General features: G+C 30.1%; 1 protein-coding gene across 4 annotated transcripts; it reads left to right on the forward strand.

Annotated features, from left to right (window-relative positions):
* The first annotated feature begins 2,253 nt into the window (after positions 1–2,253).
* LOC137824076 (protein NSP-INTERACTING KINASE 1-like) lies at positions 2,254–6,788 on the forward strand. Of its 4 annotated transcripts, none has more exons than XM_068629526.1 (12): positions 2,254–2,908; positions 3,215–3,588; positions 3,675–3,807; positions 3,897–3,968; positions 4,058–4,201; positions 4,301–4,372; positions 4,484–4,543; positions 4,651–4,748; positions 4,853–5,002; positions 5,118–5,459; positions 5,747–6,126; positions 6,216–6,788. In XM_068629526.1, the coding sequence occupies exons 2-12, from the start codon at positions 3,489–3,491 to the stop codon at positions 6,534–6,536; spliced, it is 1,872 nt and encodes a 623-aa protein (XP_068485627.1). In that variant the 5' UTR covers positions 2,254–2,908; positions 3,215–3,488; the 3' UTR covers positions 6,537–6,788. The 4 variants fall into 4 exon arrangements, with proteins under 4 accessions (XP_068485627.1, XP_068485628.1, XP_068485629.1 ...); XM_068629527.1 differs by having other exon boundaries at positions 2,404–2,816; XM_068629528.1 differs by having other exon boundaries at positions 2,465–2,908; positions 3,228–3,588.
* Positions 6,789–16,260: the final 9,472 nt, after the last annotated feature.

Here is a 16,260-nt window from a genome sequence, read left to right on the forward strand (position 1 = left end):
AGGTAAGTTTGGAGTAATTTTACTTTATTTTTAATTTACACTAATTTTCAGGTTTTAATTTGTAGTTTTAGTTTTTTTGTTTTAAAAATTTATTTCCATACTTGTAATTTTAAAAATTCACTTAAAGGTTGTGAGGTTAAATTTGATAGCTAATATTAATAATTTTCTTGTATTTTAAAACACAACATCACTTGTTTAGATATTACTAACTTGAACAAAATTATCTTCTATGAAGACTTCATATCATACATGATTAACTTTGGTAAAAACAATTAAGAACTTAATAACTTTATATTCCGAGAAAATATGTAGGATTTTCTAGAAAACATTATGCTATTTTAATTTTTAAAAACTGCATTTATAAACTAGTTTTCTAAGAAACAAACACATTAACAAGTGAGTGATTTTAGATATTGACAATTTTATTAATTATTTTATATAAATAAAAAATTATAGACATTAAAGTAATATAAGTAAAAAAAAAATTAAGAGTAACAAGAGTTGAATCCAATGGTTCCACAAATGATAATATGTGATTTAATTCATCAAAGTCATTTTATCATCGTTATTTTTCAAATGTAGTTATTTCTTCAAAATTTTGATATGTTAATCATAAAAATTTTAGTCAATTCTTTAATTTGATATTTAATGTTAAACTACATAATATAAGAAATTGCTTATTTAATAAAAAAATTATCTTGTAATAATGTCATTCAACATTGTATAAATTTATGTTTTATAATAATTTTATAAATTTGATGTTTATGTAAGCCAACATATTTAATAATTAAAAATAAATAAATATATAAAAAATGTTTATCTCATAGTTACTTAAAACTAGCAAATGGACAAAACTATCTACTGAAAGTTAGCATTCAAATCAAATATAAGTCCGTTTAAACACCTTTATCAGATTCTGGGTAATCTACTAAATCTTATTTCCAAAGCAACTATATTTTTCAATATTTTTAGTTTTTCAAAAAAGTATTCATATTCTTAATAACTAATAATTGGTGATTAATTTATCTGGTGTTTGATATAAGTGGATATTGGAAAATATAATAATTAAATATTGTGATATATATAACAGTATCCTTATAAAAAGAATAACACATAAAATATAGGTTTTAAGTGAATCAAGATTAAAATCTTCTCAATAATTTAAAAAACATATCTCCATCATGCTGGTTCAACCCATGATCCTTGAAAACCCCAGCCTTCAAAATGTTTTATGCTAAACAATAACAAATAAACAATTAGCATATATTGTCATAAATTTGGACGTGGAATTGCAGAGAGTGCAATTCTTTTGAAAATGCAAAGGATCCGTATCCTTTTAAAAGTAATTTCCCAAAGATCTAAAGTTAAATCCCAACAGTAACACAATTGTACTCTTTGATAAAAGACACCTCTCTTGCATGTAAAAGTTTGTTTTTCTTGCCAGTAATATGAGTATTTGTCTTAATTCAATTTTACAACACTTTCTTAATAAAATTGGCCTAATTTAATAACTCTACATAATTAACTCTAATTAAATTATTGAAGTGTCGTATTTCCTAAGAGTGTAGGTTAATGACGGTTTATATACACATTATTTTTTTAATATTACTTTAATATTTTGATATGTCTTTTAATAATAAAATCGTGATGGAGTTTCAAGTTTCCAAATATATAATATCTTTGATGATGCTATTTCAACGAATTTGAAGTTAGAAAATTGACGTTGTTCGTAGGAATCGAAAACTCGTTACCTTAACTCTCAACTGAGAGACTTTATTTACACATTTTTATCCAAAATGAACAATACCTCAAATGCAATAATCAATCTTATCTCAACGAATTTGAGGTCGAAACACTAATACTGTCTTTAGAAATTAAAAACTCGTTATCTTAACTCTCAATTAAGGGACTTTATATACACCTTACTCTTCAAAACAGATAATATCTTATATGCAGTAATTAAGCTTAGTAATGTTATCTAAGGTGTGAAAATTACTTTCACTTCTGTAAATCACAAAATTAAGAAGAAAGAATAGTTGCATAAGTTAACTTATAAAATTTATGATTCATAATAAAACTATGTAATTGAAAATTCAGGGCATGCACTTGTGTGAGGTTGTGTTCCCAACCCTAGAGTTCAATAATATGTTTCTGACATTTTTGTAATCTGAATGAATGTGACACTTGAGTTTTGTTTGACAACAGTGAGAAGAAGTAGAAGAATAAAAGCAAATGAAGGGTAATGTTAGGGTTAATGTTGAGGTAGTAGAAGGTAGGAGAAGAGTAGTGTTAGTGAGAATGTAACAAGAAAAGAAAAGAAAAGAAAAGGAAGAAAGATAAGTTGGAAAAGGAAGGAGTGTGGTGGGTCACAGAAAGAGAGAGGGGATGGCAGTGGCAGCTTTTGCTTTTCAAAGTTTTACTCTTTTTGAACAATTTTATGGGAATGACTGTCTGCAGTGGGAATAGACCAAAGAGACCAAAGTGTGATGGTTAGCTCATAGTGGTTTATGGAATCTATAAAGCACATCCCATGCCATCACCCAACATCCATTTACACCACAAAAGACATCACCTCATATTGTTTTTTATATCAAACATATACCAAAGCTAACTCAATTTCCCTGCTTCATCCATGCTGGCTCACCAAATCTCCCATCAATCTTGAGCCCCCAGAACTCCAATGTCCTCGAGATTCTCACATTCTCAATACCTTAATATTATAAAATTTAACTTTAGGACTCTACTAAATGGCCAAACTCCACAGTTTTGGATTCTCCACGCAACAAGCTTTTCCTAGTCTAACAGATTAGAAACAAGTAAATTTAAATACTCTAGTAATGTACTACTGCTGAATCAAACACGTAGGATTATGGTTCTTTGCACCCAGAAGGGGAAAAAAAGCACTAGGGTATTATTCTTTTGTTCTAAATGTGTCTGCATAATATTCATTAATAAAATCTAATGATATCTCTCATGCGCCAGTACTTTTTTTTTTCTTTTTTCATTTTTTGCTTTATCTACTACTTTGCTGATGCATATATAGTTTCGTGAAAACTTCTTTATGCTTTAAGTGCATGTGCATGATTAAGTAACTCAGTGAATTTCCCCTTCTCTCCCTGCCACATATGCCATGGAAACTTTTACCCTGAATTGGTTTATTCATCTGTTTTTGTTCTGAGATTAGGCCATTATATATATAATATTTTGTTTACAGCTTCCTGACTCAGTGACAGGCATGCTACTTCTCTTTATGCTGTCTAAAAACATGTCTTTTTTCACCCCCTTGGTCTGACACGAGATTTTTCGGTGAATGAGATTCTAGCATGGAAAGAAGGAAGTGAGTTTCTTTTCTTATTTTGAACACCGCAGTGATGAAAGAACACCCTTTTGAGAACTGTTAAACGTTCCATATTTACATCTCTGTGGGTTGAAGTTAGAAACCTCACCTCAAGTGAAGTGTACTTGCATCTTGTTCCTTGGAAATTCCAATGGGGACGCCAAGAGGAACAACTCTTCTCTTCTACACATTGTTCTTCTTTTGGTGCTCCGCAGATGCTGTGCTTTCTCCTAAGGGAGTGAACTTTGAAGGTAAATTTGGAGTTTTGCTCCTTCTTTTCCCTTGTTCATAGCTTCATAATATGCTGAGTTTTGAATTGGGTCTCTCTTTAATGCAGTGCAAGCCTTGATGAGCATAAAACAATCTCTGGAGGATCCACATGGTGTTCTAGATAATTGGGATGGGGATGCAGTTGATCCATGTAGCTGGACTATGGTCACATGTTCTTCAGAAAACTTGGTCGTTGGACTGTGAGTCTTCCTTCAATCTTATAATTAAGTTAATGAAAGAGTATTTGAATTTTGATGAAACTTGTGTTGTCTTGTCTTGTTTGATGCAGGGGCACTCCAAGCCAAAGTCTTTCTGGTACTCTATCTCCAAGCATAGGAAACTTAACCAACCTTCAGATTGTGTAAGTAATTGCAATGCTCTATGCAATTTAGTACTCTCAAGATGGATGCTTCTTATTGACTATAAGGGCTGTTTTGGACAACTTTTCAGGCTGCTACAGAATAACAACATAAGTGGTTCAATCCCTTCGGAGCTGGGAAAACTTCCTAAGCTTCAGACCCTTGATCTCTCAAACAACTTCTTCAGAGGGGAGATTCCTCCCTCTCTGGGGCACCTGAGAAGCCTCCAATACCTGTAAGTGTACAAGAGCTTGGAGTTGATATCTTGACATGAAGCCATTTTCAGTATCAATCTCTAATGTCTAATGCTAAAAGTTCCCTAAAATTGTTTCAGGAGGCTCAATAATAATAGTCTTGTTGGTGAATGCCCAGAGTCTCTGGCTAACATGACCCAGCTTAATTTTCTGTAATACACATGAACTCTTCTGTTTTATACTTCTATCTTATGCATTATTTCAGTTTATATTTCCAGTTTGGTGTTCCTGAAGACGTTTTTTGTATTTTGATTATAATTCAGTGATTTGTCATACAACAATCTTAGTGGCCCGGTGCCCAGAATTTTAGCCAAATCATTCAGGTAACTCTCTTTCTCTCTCTGTGATGTATGTGCATTTTTGCTTACAAGGAAAACAGAAAATTGGGTACTAGCTGATAGATTAATCCTATTCCTTTGTATTGTTTCAGCATTGTTGGAAACCCACTTGTTTGTGCCACGGGAAAAGAGCCAAATTGCCATGGGATGACATTGATGCCTATGTCCATGAACTTAAACAATACCGAACGTAAGAACTCCTCAGTGTTGCCATGTTTTTTAAAATTGATTGTTCTTCCAAGCCTTGTGTCAGTCATTGTGTTGATGCTGATAGCAGTGTCTTTGCTTCCCCAGATGCTTTACAAACAGGCAGACCAAAAACTCATAAAATGGCAATTGCCTTTGGCTTGAGTTTGGGATGTCTCTGCCTCATAGTTATTGGTTTTGGAGGTGTTATTTGGTGGAGACACAAACACAATCAACAAGCATTCTTTGATGTTAAAGGTACTTTCCGATTGCACACCTTAAATGAGATCAATTTCAAATATGCATCATTACATAAGAATGTTCTCGTGCGTCAAAAATTACCAGTTTGAATTCATTTTGTTAACTGTTTCAGACCGGCATCATGAAGAAGTCTATCTTGGAAACTTGAAGAGGTTCCAATTCAGAGAACTCCAGATTTCTACTAACAACTTCAGCAGCAAAAACATACTAGGAAAAGGTGGTTTTGGAAATGTCTACAAAGGAGTTCTTCCTGATGGTACTCTTGTAGCTGTCAAGAGGCTCAAAGATGGCAATGCCATTGGAGGGGAGATTCAATTTCAGACCGAAGTTGAAATGATCAGCCTGGCAGTGCACCGAAACCTCCTCAGACTCTATGGATTTTGCATGACAACAACAGAAAGGCTTTTGGTTTATCCATACATGTCCAATGGCAGTGTTTCTTCCCGTCTCAAGGGTAAGCTCAGCAGTCAAATTTCATACTCAAATTAAGAAAACATATTCTGTTTTTTACTTTTCATCACCACCACCAGCAACAAAGCTTCATCTTACTAGCTGATTCACCGTATGAATGTTTTCAGATGTACTTTCACTTTGCATAAATAACTTTGAAAGTATCACCTTATGTTTTCAATTAGTTTTCATTGTAACAAATTTTAAAATAAACATAATGTGAGATTTCTTATATTATTTGTGAAAACACAATGTACCTAAGGATTCTAATACCAAATTGGTGGTTTTCAGGTAAACCAGTGCTGGACTGGGGCACTAGGAAGCACATTGCTTTGGGAGCAGCAAGAGGACTACTGTATCTTCATGAGCAATGTGATCCAAAGATAATCCACAGGGATGTGAAAGCTGCCAACATATTGCTTGATGACTACTGTGAAGCTGTAGTTGGAGATTTTGGGTTGGCAAAGCTTTTGGATCACCAAGACTCACATGTCACAACTGCAGTTAGGGGCACAGTGGGGCATATTGCCCCAGAGTACCTCTCCACAGGACAATCCTCTGAGAAGACTGATGTTTTTGGATTTGGCATTCTCCTCCTTGAGTTGATCACAGGCCAGAGGGCTCTAGAGTTTGGAAAATCAGCCAATAACAAAGGAGCCATGCTTGATTGGGTGAGTTTGTTTCCCTTTATTCATCAATACACCTTCCCTTTATCTTAAACCAAATGGTAAGTCTAAGTCCTTATATTGTTGACATTCAGGTAAAGAAAATTCATCAGGAGAAAAAGCTTGAAATTCTAGTAGACAAGGATCTCAAGAGCAACTATGACAGAATTGAACTTGAGGAAATGGTTCAAGTGGCCCTCTTGTGTACTCAGTATCTTCCAGGGCATAGGCCTAAAATGTCTGAAGTGGTACGCATGCTTGAAGGTGATGGACTAGCAGAAAGATGGGAAGCTTCACAAAGAGTTGACACAACCAAGTACAAACCCCAAGAGTCCTCTTCATCAGATAGGTATTCTGATCTCACTGATGACTCCTTGTTGTTAGTCCAAGCCATGGAGCTCTCAGGACCCAGGTGAATCAATTGTCCAGTGTAGTACATTTTTTTTAAAGGTTTTTAAAGAAAGCATATGAAATTCAAGAGCATATGATAGTTGAATCTTTGTTACAAGAAGATTATAAATGTTGTATGATAGAGATTTATCAAAGCTGAAAACGGCTTTGGTAATGTTTACTTTCAAATGTACAGAATCTCATTCGTTGAATGTTAATTTTGTAATAGTATTATTAAAAATGAATTGCAGTGAAACATCTTGTGATGGTATGAACAATGATCTCAACTTGCCTTCTGTAGTTTTTTTGTCCTTCTTACATTTCAAGCACTACAAAATGTGTTAACTAAAAGTTAGAGACCGAAAACTGAGCATTCACCTTATTAATATAAAAAAATCAACCATCAAACAGGTTGATGAATATAAACTAAAAAAGAGAAAAAGTTATTTTGAAAGAATTAAGATTTCAACAAACGTTTCCTAAACATTACTAACTAATAACATAAGTTCTGCTACCAAACATGCTTAACATCTTATTTGATGTCCTTATGAGCTACTCTTTTCCAAATTGTGAACCTTCTACTCCTATACCAGAAATGTTATTTAAATCATTTTCAACATAATGAATCAAATTTTGCAAACAAGAATGAAAAGAACACAGAGCTTGAGCAAAATGAACAAATGAAGAGGCTTGTGTCAAAGTTTACTGTGTTATTTATGATGTTTACTTTAGGCATATGAGTTGCAACCAATTACACATCATGGTTTTGAAATTCAAACTACATTAACAACAATAACACACGACCATAAACTCATAATCCATGTTTATGAAAATGTGAACCACTTAAGTGGTCCCATGGTAAGGTGCAACGGTCCTTTACTTTGGTAGTTGATCCATTTAGGTTTGTCCCAGGGAAAGTTGCAATGGTTATTCTTTCTATATAAAGCTAGGCATAAGTGTTGTACCCCTTTACCTAACAATAGGATTTCTCATCCACCTACTTGATCTAGTCTCTTAGGTAACTTCAATATTTATTTTGCTTTTTATACTTAATCTATGTTTTTAATAAACTTATATATGTTAATGAGTCTAAGTATTCATATAAGTTATTAGGTTAACTATTAAAATCAATAATAAAGATGAAAATATATTTCACCGTTATACAAAAAAGATCAAAATTAAAAGTTAGAGTATTCATAGTGAAAGATTAAAAAAAATAATACTGGAAGCACTTTTAATATTTCACTGAAATTTTGTTGGTGAAATATTGTGTGTGTGTGTGAGTGTGTCGTAATGCTACTTTATTGTTATTGTGGTTGAATTATTAGGGGAAAAGTTAAATACTTCAAAAAATAATATCTTAGGGTATCCTGTAGAGCAAGATTTAAAAGAAAATGGAACAAAGAACAGATTTTTACGTTTCACAGTCCATGGGCTTTATTTTGTGAAAGGAAGAAGGCAATTTCTCTCTACACCATATAATTTAATACATCCACCCAACATAAAATTAAAATTCAATATTGCCCCTTGGTTTCATGTTTGTTTACGGATGTAGAAGTCCGGAAATGATTGTTATATACTCTAAATTTAAATAATCGAAAAGTCATTTTCGTGTTTCATTTAAGCTTCTGAATGGTCATATTCGAAAGTGAGTTATGAGTTTTGAATTTCCATGTCTAGAATAGTGTGTTGTAAATGATGTTGAAGATCGGGATCCATAACATATTTATGTTTGCTTATGGATCTTGGTATCCGAAAGATCATTTATGTTGTCCAGGTAAACTTCCAGATGGTCAAATCTAGAAGTGACATATTAGTTTTGAACTTGTATATCCAGAATTTTATAATTTGATTTACAAATATGAATATTTGAAAGACAAAAACTTTTATATTATTAAGAAACATATTCTTGGACCTCTATTCTAGAAACACCTTTTTCTTACGTAACCCCTATTCCAGAATCACTCAAAATTATCAAAGATAATTTTGATATTTTAAAGAATGTAAGGGTGCAGGAAGAAAAGTGTAGGGGTGCAATAAGAAATACCCCATGATTGAATAGGTAAGGCCTCATTAGCTATGGCCTTCAGTCCTGAACTCGGATTGATTTTCAAAATAATAATTTGCAAACGCTAACCCGTTCAGGAATGAGCCACATTTCTTCAATTTTAATAAAAGTCATTAGCCCAAAAATATTAGGCTTTTTCATCCTGCACCCCCATAATTTTTTAAATCACCATTTTACTCTTTATAAAGGTAACTTATATATTACGTGTTTTGAAAATCTTTCAAAGCAAGCTTTCTCAAAATTGTAGAACATGATTTCCAAAACAAAATTTCTAGAATAAGATTTCCAACACAACCTTTCTAGAATGTATAACTTTTTTAAAACAAAATTTTCATAACTAGTTTTCTAAAATAAGTAGGCTCAACAAATGAGATATTTTTCGAAATAAAATTTTCAGAACAAACATCAACATATGAGATACTTTATTGAATTGTAAATCTATTTATCATCTGTTAAAAAATATATTAAAATTTAATTTGTAAATCATTTATTAAAAATCACAATGACTTACAAAAATATTTAGTATAGCACTATTATCAAACGAATTCATTATTTTTAGACAAATGTAACTAATCATCCTTTGAGAAAAATTCTCTTTCATGATTTGCCTAAAGAGAGAAAGACAAAAACTACTTTGTATTTTAGGGTGTCTCAGAAGTCTTATTTCAGAATCTATCACTCTCAAAATGAATTAGGTTCCTTGTTTTCACATACATTGCTTCGTTTCCTTGAATTATATACATAACTTTCCTTTCAAATATTAAAAAATGACAAAAAAAATCATACTTTAAAAATTATAGTTACAATCATGTATGATAACACTAATAATTATTTCAAAATATACTCTGACATAAAAAGTATTTTAAAACATATATTTAGGTTAATTTTAATTGATTGATAATGTACAAAAATTAAAATACGATCAAAGTAAGGGTTAGAAAAGAAACATATATTGGTGTCTAAATTACACTTTTGTAAGTATTTTTCATATATGGTAATGTGTGTTTTATATGTTCACAACACAACAACTCACACTACAAGAAAATTATGAAATAGAAATAGAGATCATTTTAAAAACTAACAAAAAAAATTGGTTTATAAATTAATTTATATTATTTTCTATTATTGTTAAATAGTTTCTAAATTGGTATCTAATTAGCAACTAAGGTTTTAACTACCAATTATTTAGTTTCTAAATTTGGTAGCAAAAACTTTAGTTGCTAATTAGATACCAATTTAGAAACTATTTAACAATAATATAAAATAATAGAAACTAATTTAGAAACCAAATTTCTTTTTAGTTTCTAAAATGGTCTCTATTTTAGTTACTATTGCAACTAATTATTTTGGTTTCTACAAATTGGTTTCTATTTCATGATTTTCTTGTAGTGTCATATTACAATGGTTAAAAATAAAAAAAAAATAAAACAAAATTTATTAAAATATCTTCATACCAGTTATTAAAACTCTAAATGATTTTAATATAATATTGAAAAGTAAATTTTAAGCTTAAAAAAAAAGAAAATCGTTAAATAAAAATTAATTTTAGAGACAAAAAATAGTTAGTTGTTATATTGACTAAATTAGATACTATTTTAGAGACTAAAAAATTATTGATTTCTAAATTAGTTTCTATTATTAATAAATAATTTTTAAATTGACATTTAATTAGCTATCAAGATTTTAACTATCAATTATTTAGATTCTAACTATTTATCAATAATAGAATCAAATTTAGAAACCAATAATTTGTTAGTCTCTAAAATAGTATTTAATTTAATCAATATAGTCACTAATTATTTTTTATTTATAAAATTAATTTATATTTAATAATTTTTTTATAATATTAACTCAATATCATAAAATCAACTTATAAAATAAGGTTTATATCCACATATAAACTATGAAATATTATAATCTTTAGTCGATTTGATGTCTTATATCACTAATTGTGTGGTTAATACATGTTATTGGAGAGAGTCTAACTCATGTTATTATCTTTACCCTTTGATTATTCTCTCAATTTGTAGGGTTGGGGGCATTCATATATATATAAGCAAGGAGAAGGAGAGGTAGATAATGACCAGACATAATTGAATTAAGTGTTACCTAATACTTAGGAGAAAAGTGTGTCTCTCCGAAGTTTGTGGGCTGAAATGGTTGGTGTTATTGTGTGGCTGTCATTTGACATGGCTTAACTTAACAAGAAAGCAGGTTAAGATAACAAAATCTAGCTGCAAACCATGTCCAATACTGTGATCTACACAATCTTTCCACGTTTCAACCCATTTCCTCACTTTTCAGCCACAAGTTTTGGCAACCTATTGCACTGTCGGCATCACAATCAAAAACACTGACCCTGCATATCTTCATTGTCTTCAATCCCACAAACTTTCTCACTGCTTTATCTTAATTGCATTCCCCTCAAGTGCAACCCTTCCTTCAGATGTTGACTCTTTTTCGATACCTCTCCTAATTCTATCATCAACTAGGAACCATCTTCACATGCATGGCCCACACTATTTTAACATCTAATTCATACCAAAATTTCTATAAGCATGGTGCATACTCTTAGTAAATCCAACAAACCTTATTAAGATAGTTTCTAAATAAATAACTTTGATATGATATTATAAATATTTTAGTTTAAAGTGAGATTTATACTTATTTATATACTATAAAGTATTTGTACATCTGGTTGATGTGAATCTCCAACACAAATAGAGTTTAAATTTAACTTAATTTCACATAATTAGTTTACATATATTGTTTGTATCGAAAATAAAATTGAAAGTGCAACTCGTTGAGAATCAGAAGTTTTTTGAGGATGAGTTCTCAGCTGGTTTTCGATATAAAATGGGAAATCCACCTTAGAAAGATTCTCCGATACTTAAGTCAGTAGGAGCACAAGAATAATATGTTCTTAGCAATGTGAGAATTAAGAGTATGAGATTAGATAGATTGTACTTCTTCAATAGTAAATATTTATAGGTTGATCATGTGGTATTTTCTGAGTTGATTGTTACAAATTTTTTTGTTAGTCATGTAACTGCTAAGTAACCATTCATCATTTAAGGTTCACTGATTAAATCCTGAAAACGAGTGATCACTCATGTTGTTAATCAAATCTATAGACAAACAGAATATATATATATATATATATATATATATATATATATATATAACTTTTTTAAATTTAAAAGCCACTTAGTTTGAACTATAATTATCATTAACATCTACATTTATATAAATATTAAAATAAATATTTAAACATATTAGTGGGAAACCATTTCAAAAAGATTCCTAAGTCCAAGATGCTATGACTTGAGATGTTGATTCTAATAGTCATCATATTCGTATTTGCTGTTTAGATTTTCTGACAAAAAATAAAATACTGACTTAAATATTTTTGTATTTGTTCAAATTTGAATTTTATTTTACTTTTTAAAATTAAAAAAAAATTGTCTTTTTAGTCTTTCTCAGTTTTAATAAGTGGTTTTAATGTTCTCTCAAATACTGTTACATTCATTGTGGTTAACAGAATTAACGACATCTACGTCTACAATTAAGTGTATAATTAAAAATGTGACGTAAAAACTCATTTGGATCATTAAAGTATATTTTGAATATCTTAAATTAAATTTAAATTTCATTTGTTTTCTAAATTAAAAGATAATAATTTTGGTCTCGCAAACTTTATTTTAAAAAAACTTAATTAATATTAATCAAAGTCATATACAAAATTATTTTATAAAACTAATATTATGTTACATACAAAAATTATTTATATATATATATATATATATATATATTATCAATTCAGTAATAAATCACATGTACCTTTTATTACACTGGTAAAAAAAAAGTTTAAATCATAGCAATCATTTTAGCAATAAAAAAGTAGTTATTGGATTATTGTCTTTGAGCATATTATCTTCAAGCAAAGATAACAACTATTTAACCGCGGTTTTATATTCACTTTAAAACAACGACTATAGTAAAAGTCACCGTTTTAGATCCTTCCTAATTCAGCACACATGGTGTCCTAAAACGGTGGTGAAGAGAAGTGGCAAGTTCACGGTAGCAGCGACGAATGGAGACACAACCTTGTACGTAAAGGCAACAATGGTAAAGAGAAGCGATTAGATCGCGATAGCGGCAACAACAACAATAGCAACAACACTCGTTTCAATTTTATAAATGTCACCGCATTTTGATAGACAATATTTAGTAATAAAAACACTTTCAAAGTTATTCTCATATAAATCAACATTTTTACACTAATATTAAAATTTAATGCAGTTCAATATTGTGATAGTAATCTAGTTCAACATTGTGATAGTAATCATTGACTTAAATGTTCACTAACAAGATACACAATAAATTAGTATTATATGTAACATGTTTCTGCTTTGGATTATATTTATCATAATATATTTACTAATTATTAAAGCTTAATTTAAAATATTCTTATATGAGCATCACATCCAATTGTATTACTCCTTTGTCAAAAGTCAAAAAAAGGACGCACGAGACAAAAAAAAAAAGGTTTCCTTTAACATTTATTTGGACAAATTACAAAATCAAAAGTTCCCATGTAATTTCTATCAATTAATACTTGTTTTTCATCGCTAAAGTTAGATAAAATATTTACAAATAATCCAACACTTATACAATAAATTAGACAAGTGTGAAGTGAATTAGAAACGGGAAAATGATTATAAAAAAGAAGAAGAAAAGTATATAAAATGTGAAGAATGTTTATGTTTTGGGTGAATTTTAGAGTATGAAGTTGAAGGGAAATGAAAATTGAATTAGTACTCTTGTGGCCACAAAGTAAAGATTTGATCTTGATGGGGATGAGTGGGAAAAGAGACATGCATGTTTTGTTGGAGCAGCAATGGATGAAAATGAAAAGCTCTTCACTGATCCAAAAGCCACCATGTGAAGAACTTAAGAGAAGAGATAAGGGTAAACGTCCTAAAAGGCAGGACCACCAACCCCTTTGTTTGTGGTCTACATGCATCCTCATCTATTCTCTTCTTACGTGCCACACTCACATTCGATCTTATAGTTTTTCACCAACTTTATCTCACTCATCATGCTTTCAGTTGCTTCCACCTCACCATACACTCTCACAAAACTTACCACTCTGCCAAATAAGCTTCAAACATGTCATGCTCACACCTCTAATTCTAAACATAACAAATATTTGCATAAATATTCATAAAATAAATCGATAAATATGTTCATAAGTCTTTCTTGTTGATAATGTACTTATCCTTTAGAAAACATAAAATATGTTATATATATATATATGTTATGTGAGGTAAGAATATATCTTCATTTCACACTCTTGTTTTTTAAACTTAGACTTATCTCTAAATAGTTTTACAATAAATTTATTAGGTTCCCTTGTTATGTTATTTGATAATATATTACGAAGTAAACTTTAAACTTAACTCAACCTCATAAAACTAGCTCATGGGGTGAAGTTTACACCCACTTATATACAATGAAATATTCTCATCTTTAGTCGATGTGGGATCTCCAACACACTCTCCTCACGCCGAGACTGACAGCTCGTGCGTTGAACCACATATTATGGGTAATCCAATAATGGTCCGATAACGGGTGTCACGATATGCCCAACAAACACTTGTTATGATAGGTTTTAAATGACTCTGATACCATATTAAGAAGTGAACTTTAAGCCTAACACAATCCCATAAAACCGGCTCATGGTATTTATAATATATGTCACATATCTTGCCTACTTAATTAGTATTTTTTACTGACATGTTAATATCTAACCCATGATTCAGCTCATAATTAATTCATAAGCCTCATGCTCTCTAGTTCAATATATATGCCAATTAGAGTCTTTCCCATTATTGAGTGAAAAATTCCTTTAAGAATTGTTGCCCTACCACATTTCTTGATGTGTACATAGGTGTCTCACACTGAATGCTCCACAACATGTAACAGTTACACATTTTCTTCCTAGGTGCTCTTCAATCCCTTTCTGTCATTCAAATTTACAACACATTAGACCTACATTTTCAGTCTGTCTGTTTCGTAATTAATCTCTGCCACAACAATTTATGTTTTGAAAAAAAAACATCGTGTTATGTAATCAATACAACAATATTATACCTACAGTTTTCTAAACCTATTTACAAGAAATTTATATTACTTTTCATATCAATTGGCCCAACTTCCAACTGCCAACGGAAGTTATTTTCAATCATCCAATTGTATGTCTCATGCCAAATTCTAGTCACAAATTCATTGCATGAAAATTAGGTTACTTACGTACGAACTCATAATTGTACAATGTTGTTTAATCACACATCCCAATAATTGGCACGACTATTAAAAAATGTTTTAGCAATATAATATAAGAAGACAGAACTCCCAGAAGAATATAAAACACAATCAAGAAAAAACAATATTAAACTGATGAAGTGGCACTTCACGTGTGTCATTTAAAAAAGGTAGAAAGGAAGAAGTGTGAGTTAGTTTATTAAAAAAGTGAAACATTCTCTTACTATAATGAGGAAATATAACAACATACGTACCAACATCCCATGCAGATATGTTTTTTTACTTGAACTGGGTCTATCTACCACACCTAATTCTGGAATGCAGAGGTTTTTTCTTTGATTCAAAACAACAAAAGCAAACAAATCTAAAGAGGAAGAAAAGAGGAGCACATGGTCTTAGATCTTCATTTATGGATGTAAATGAATCCATCCCCACTCCACGTTAGCACTTTCAAGACAGAATTAAATCTTATAGAGGTACGTTAATGTCACCTATTTTTTCATTTAAGAAATTTCAGCACTTGTTGCACGTTAAATTCAACTATATTAGCAATTAATTAAGGGGACATGCATAAATGCACCAACTTATAGGATTTAGAATTTTCTTTTAGTTCTGTCTCAAGACTATTGGATAAGAATTATTAATTATTAAATAAAAACCAATGTTAAAAATTAAAAATAATTAATTATTATATTAATTAAATTAGATATTATTTTTAAAAAAAAAATATTATTAATTTTTAATTATTTAACAATATTTTAACTATCAATTATTTAAATTTTAATTTTGATAGTAAAAAATTAATAATTAATTAGTTACTAACTAATTTAAAAATAAATAAAATTATTAATAAATGAGATTATGGGAAGAAGATGACGTAAGGGATACGTGTGATCAGATTGACCAATGAAGAGTGCATAAGTGATAGATATGACCCAATTCTTGAATATTCCAACATTGTTTTCCAAACAAACAACATGGGAGGCCCAACCTACCCTCCTACACCTCTTCATTTTAATCGTGACTAATTCCAGTGCTATTCTTTTTTAACTTTCAACAACCCAATATATTTATTATTTCTATCAATTCTTTGTAAATCAGATTTATGAGAAAGAGTACTACAAGAAAAAAAAGAAAGTACCATGTTAAATTGTATATATTGTTATCATTTCAGAAAAAGGAAAAGAAACATGAATATATTGTGATTTACCAAATTTTTCTGGTTAATTACTTCTTAAAATTGAAAGATGATTAATTATAGAGTTATTATTTTGTAAAATTCAAAATATTATTTGTTATTTTTATAATATAATAAAATTTTATAAAATAAATTTGAGTTTTAAAAAAACATGTTA

This window comes from Phaseolus vulgaris, chromosome 8, assembly GCF_000499845.2.
Source record: "Phaseolus vulgaris cultivar G19833 chromosome 8, P. vulgaris v2.0, whole genome shotgun sequence".
NCBI classification, from domain to species: domain Eukaryota; kingdom Viridiplantae; phylum Streptophyta; class Magnoliopsida; order Fabales; family Fabaceae; genus Phaseolus; species Phaseolus vulgaris.

Bases quoted from the DNA above. Each gene is read 5' to 3' on its own strand.
- LOC137824076 (XM_068629526.1), top strand. From the start codon at position 3,489: ATGGGGACGCCAAGAGGAACAACTCTTCTCTTCTACACATTGTTCTTC. The intron at 4,373-4,483 runs GTAATACACATG...ATTATAATTCAG, and splicing joins ATGACCCAGCTTAATTTTCT to TGATTTGTCATACAACAATC. The intron at 4,749-4,852 runs GTAAGAACTCCT...TTGCTTCCCCAG, and splicing joins GAACTTAAACAATACCGAAC to ATGCTTTACAAACAGGCAGA.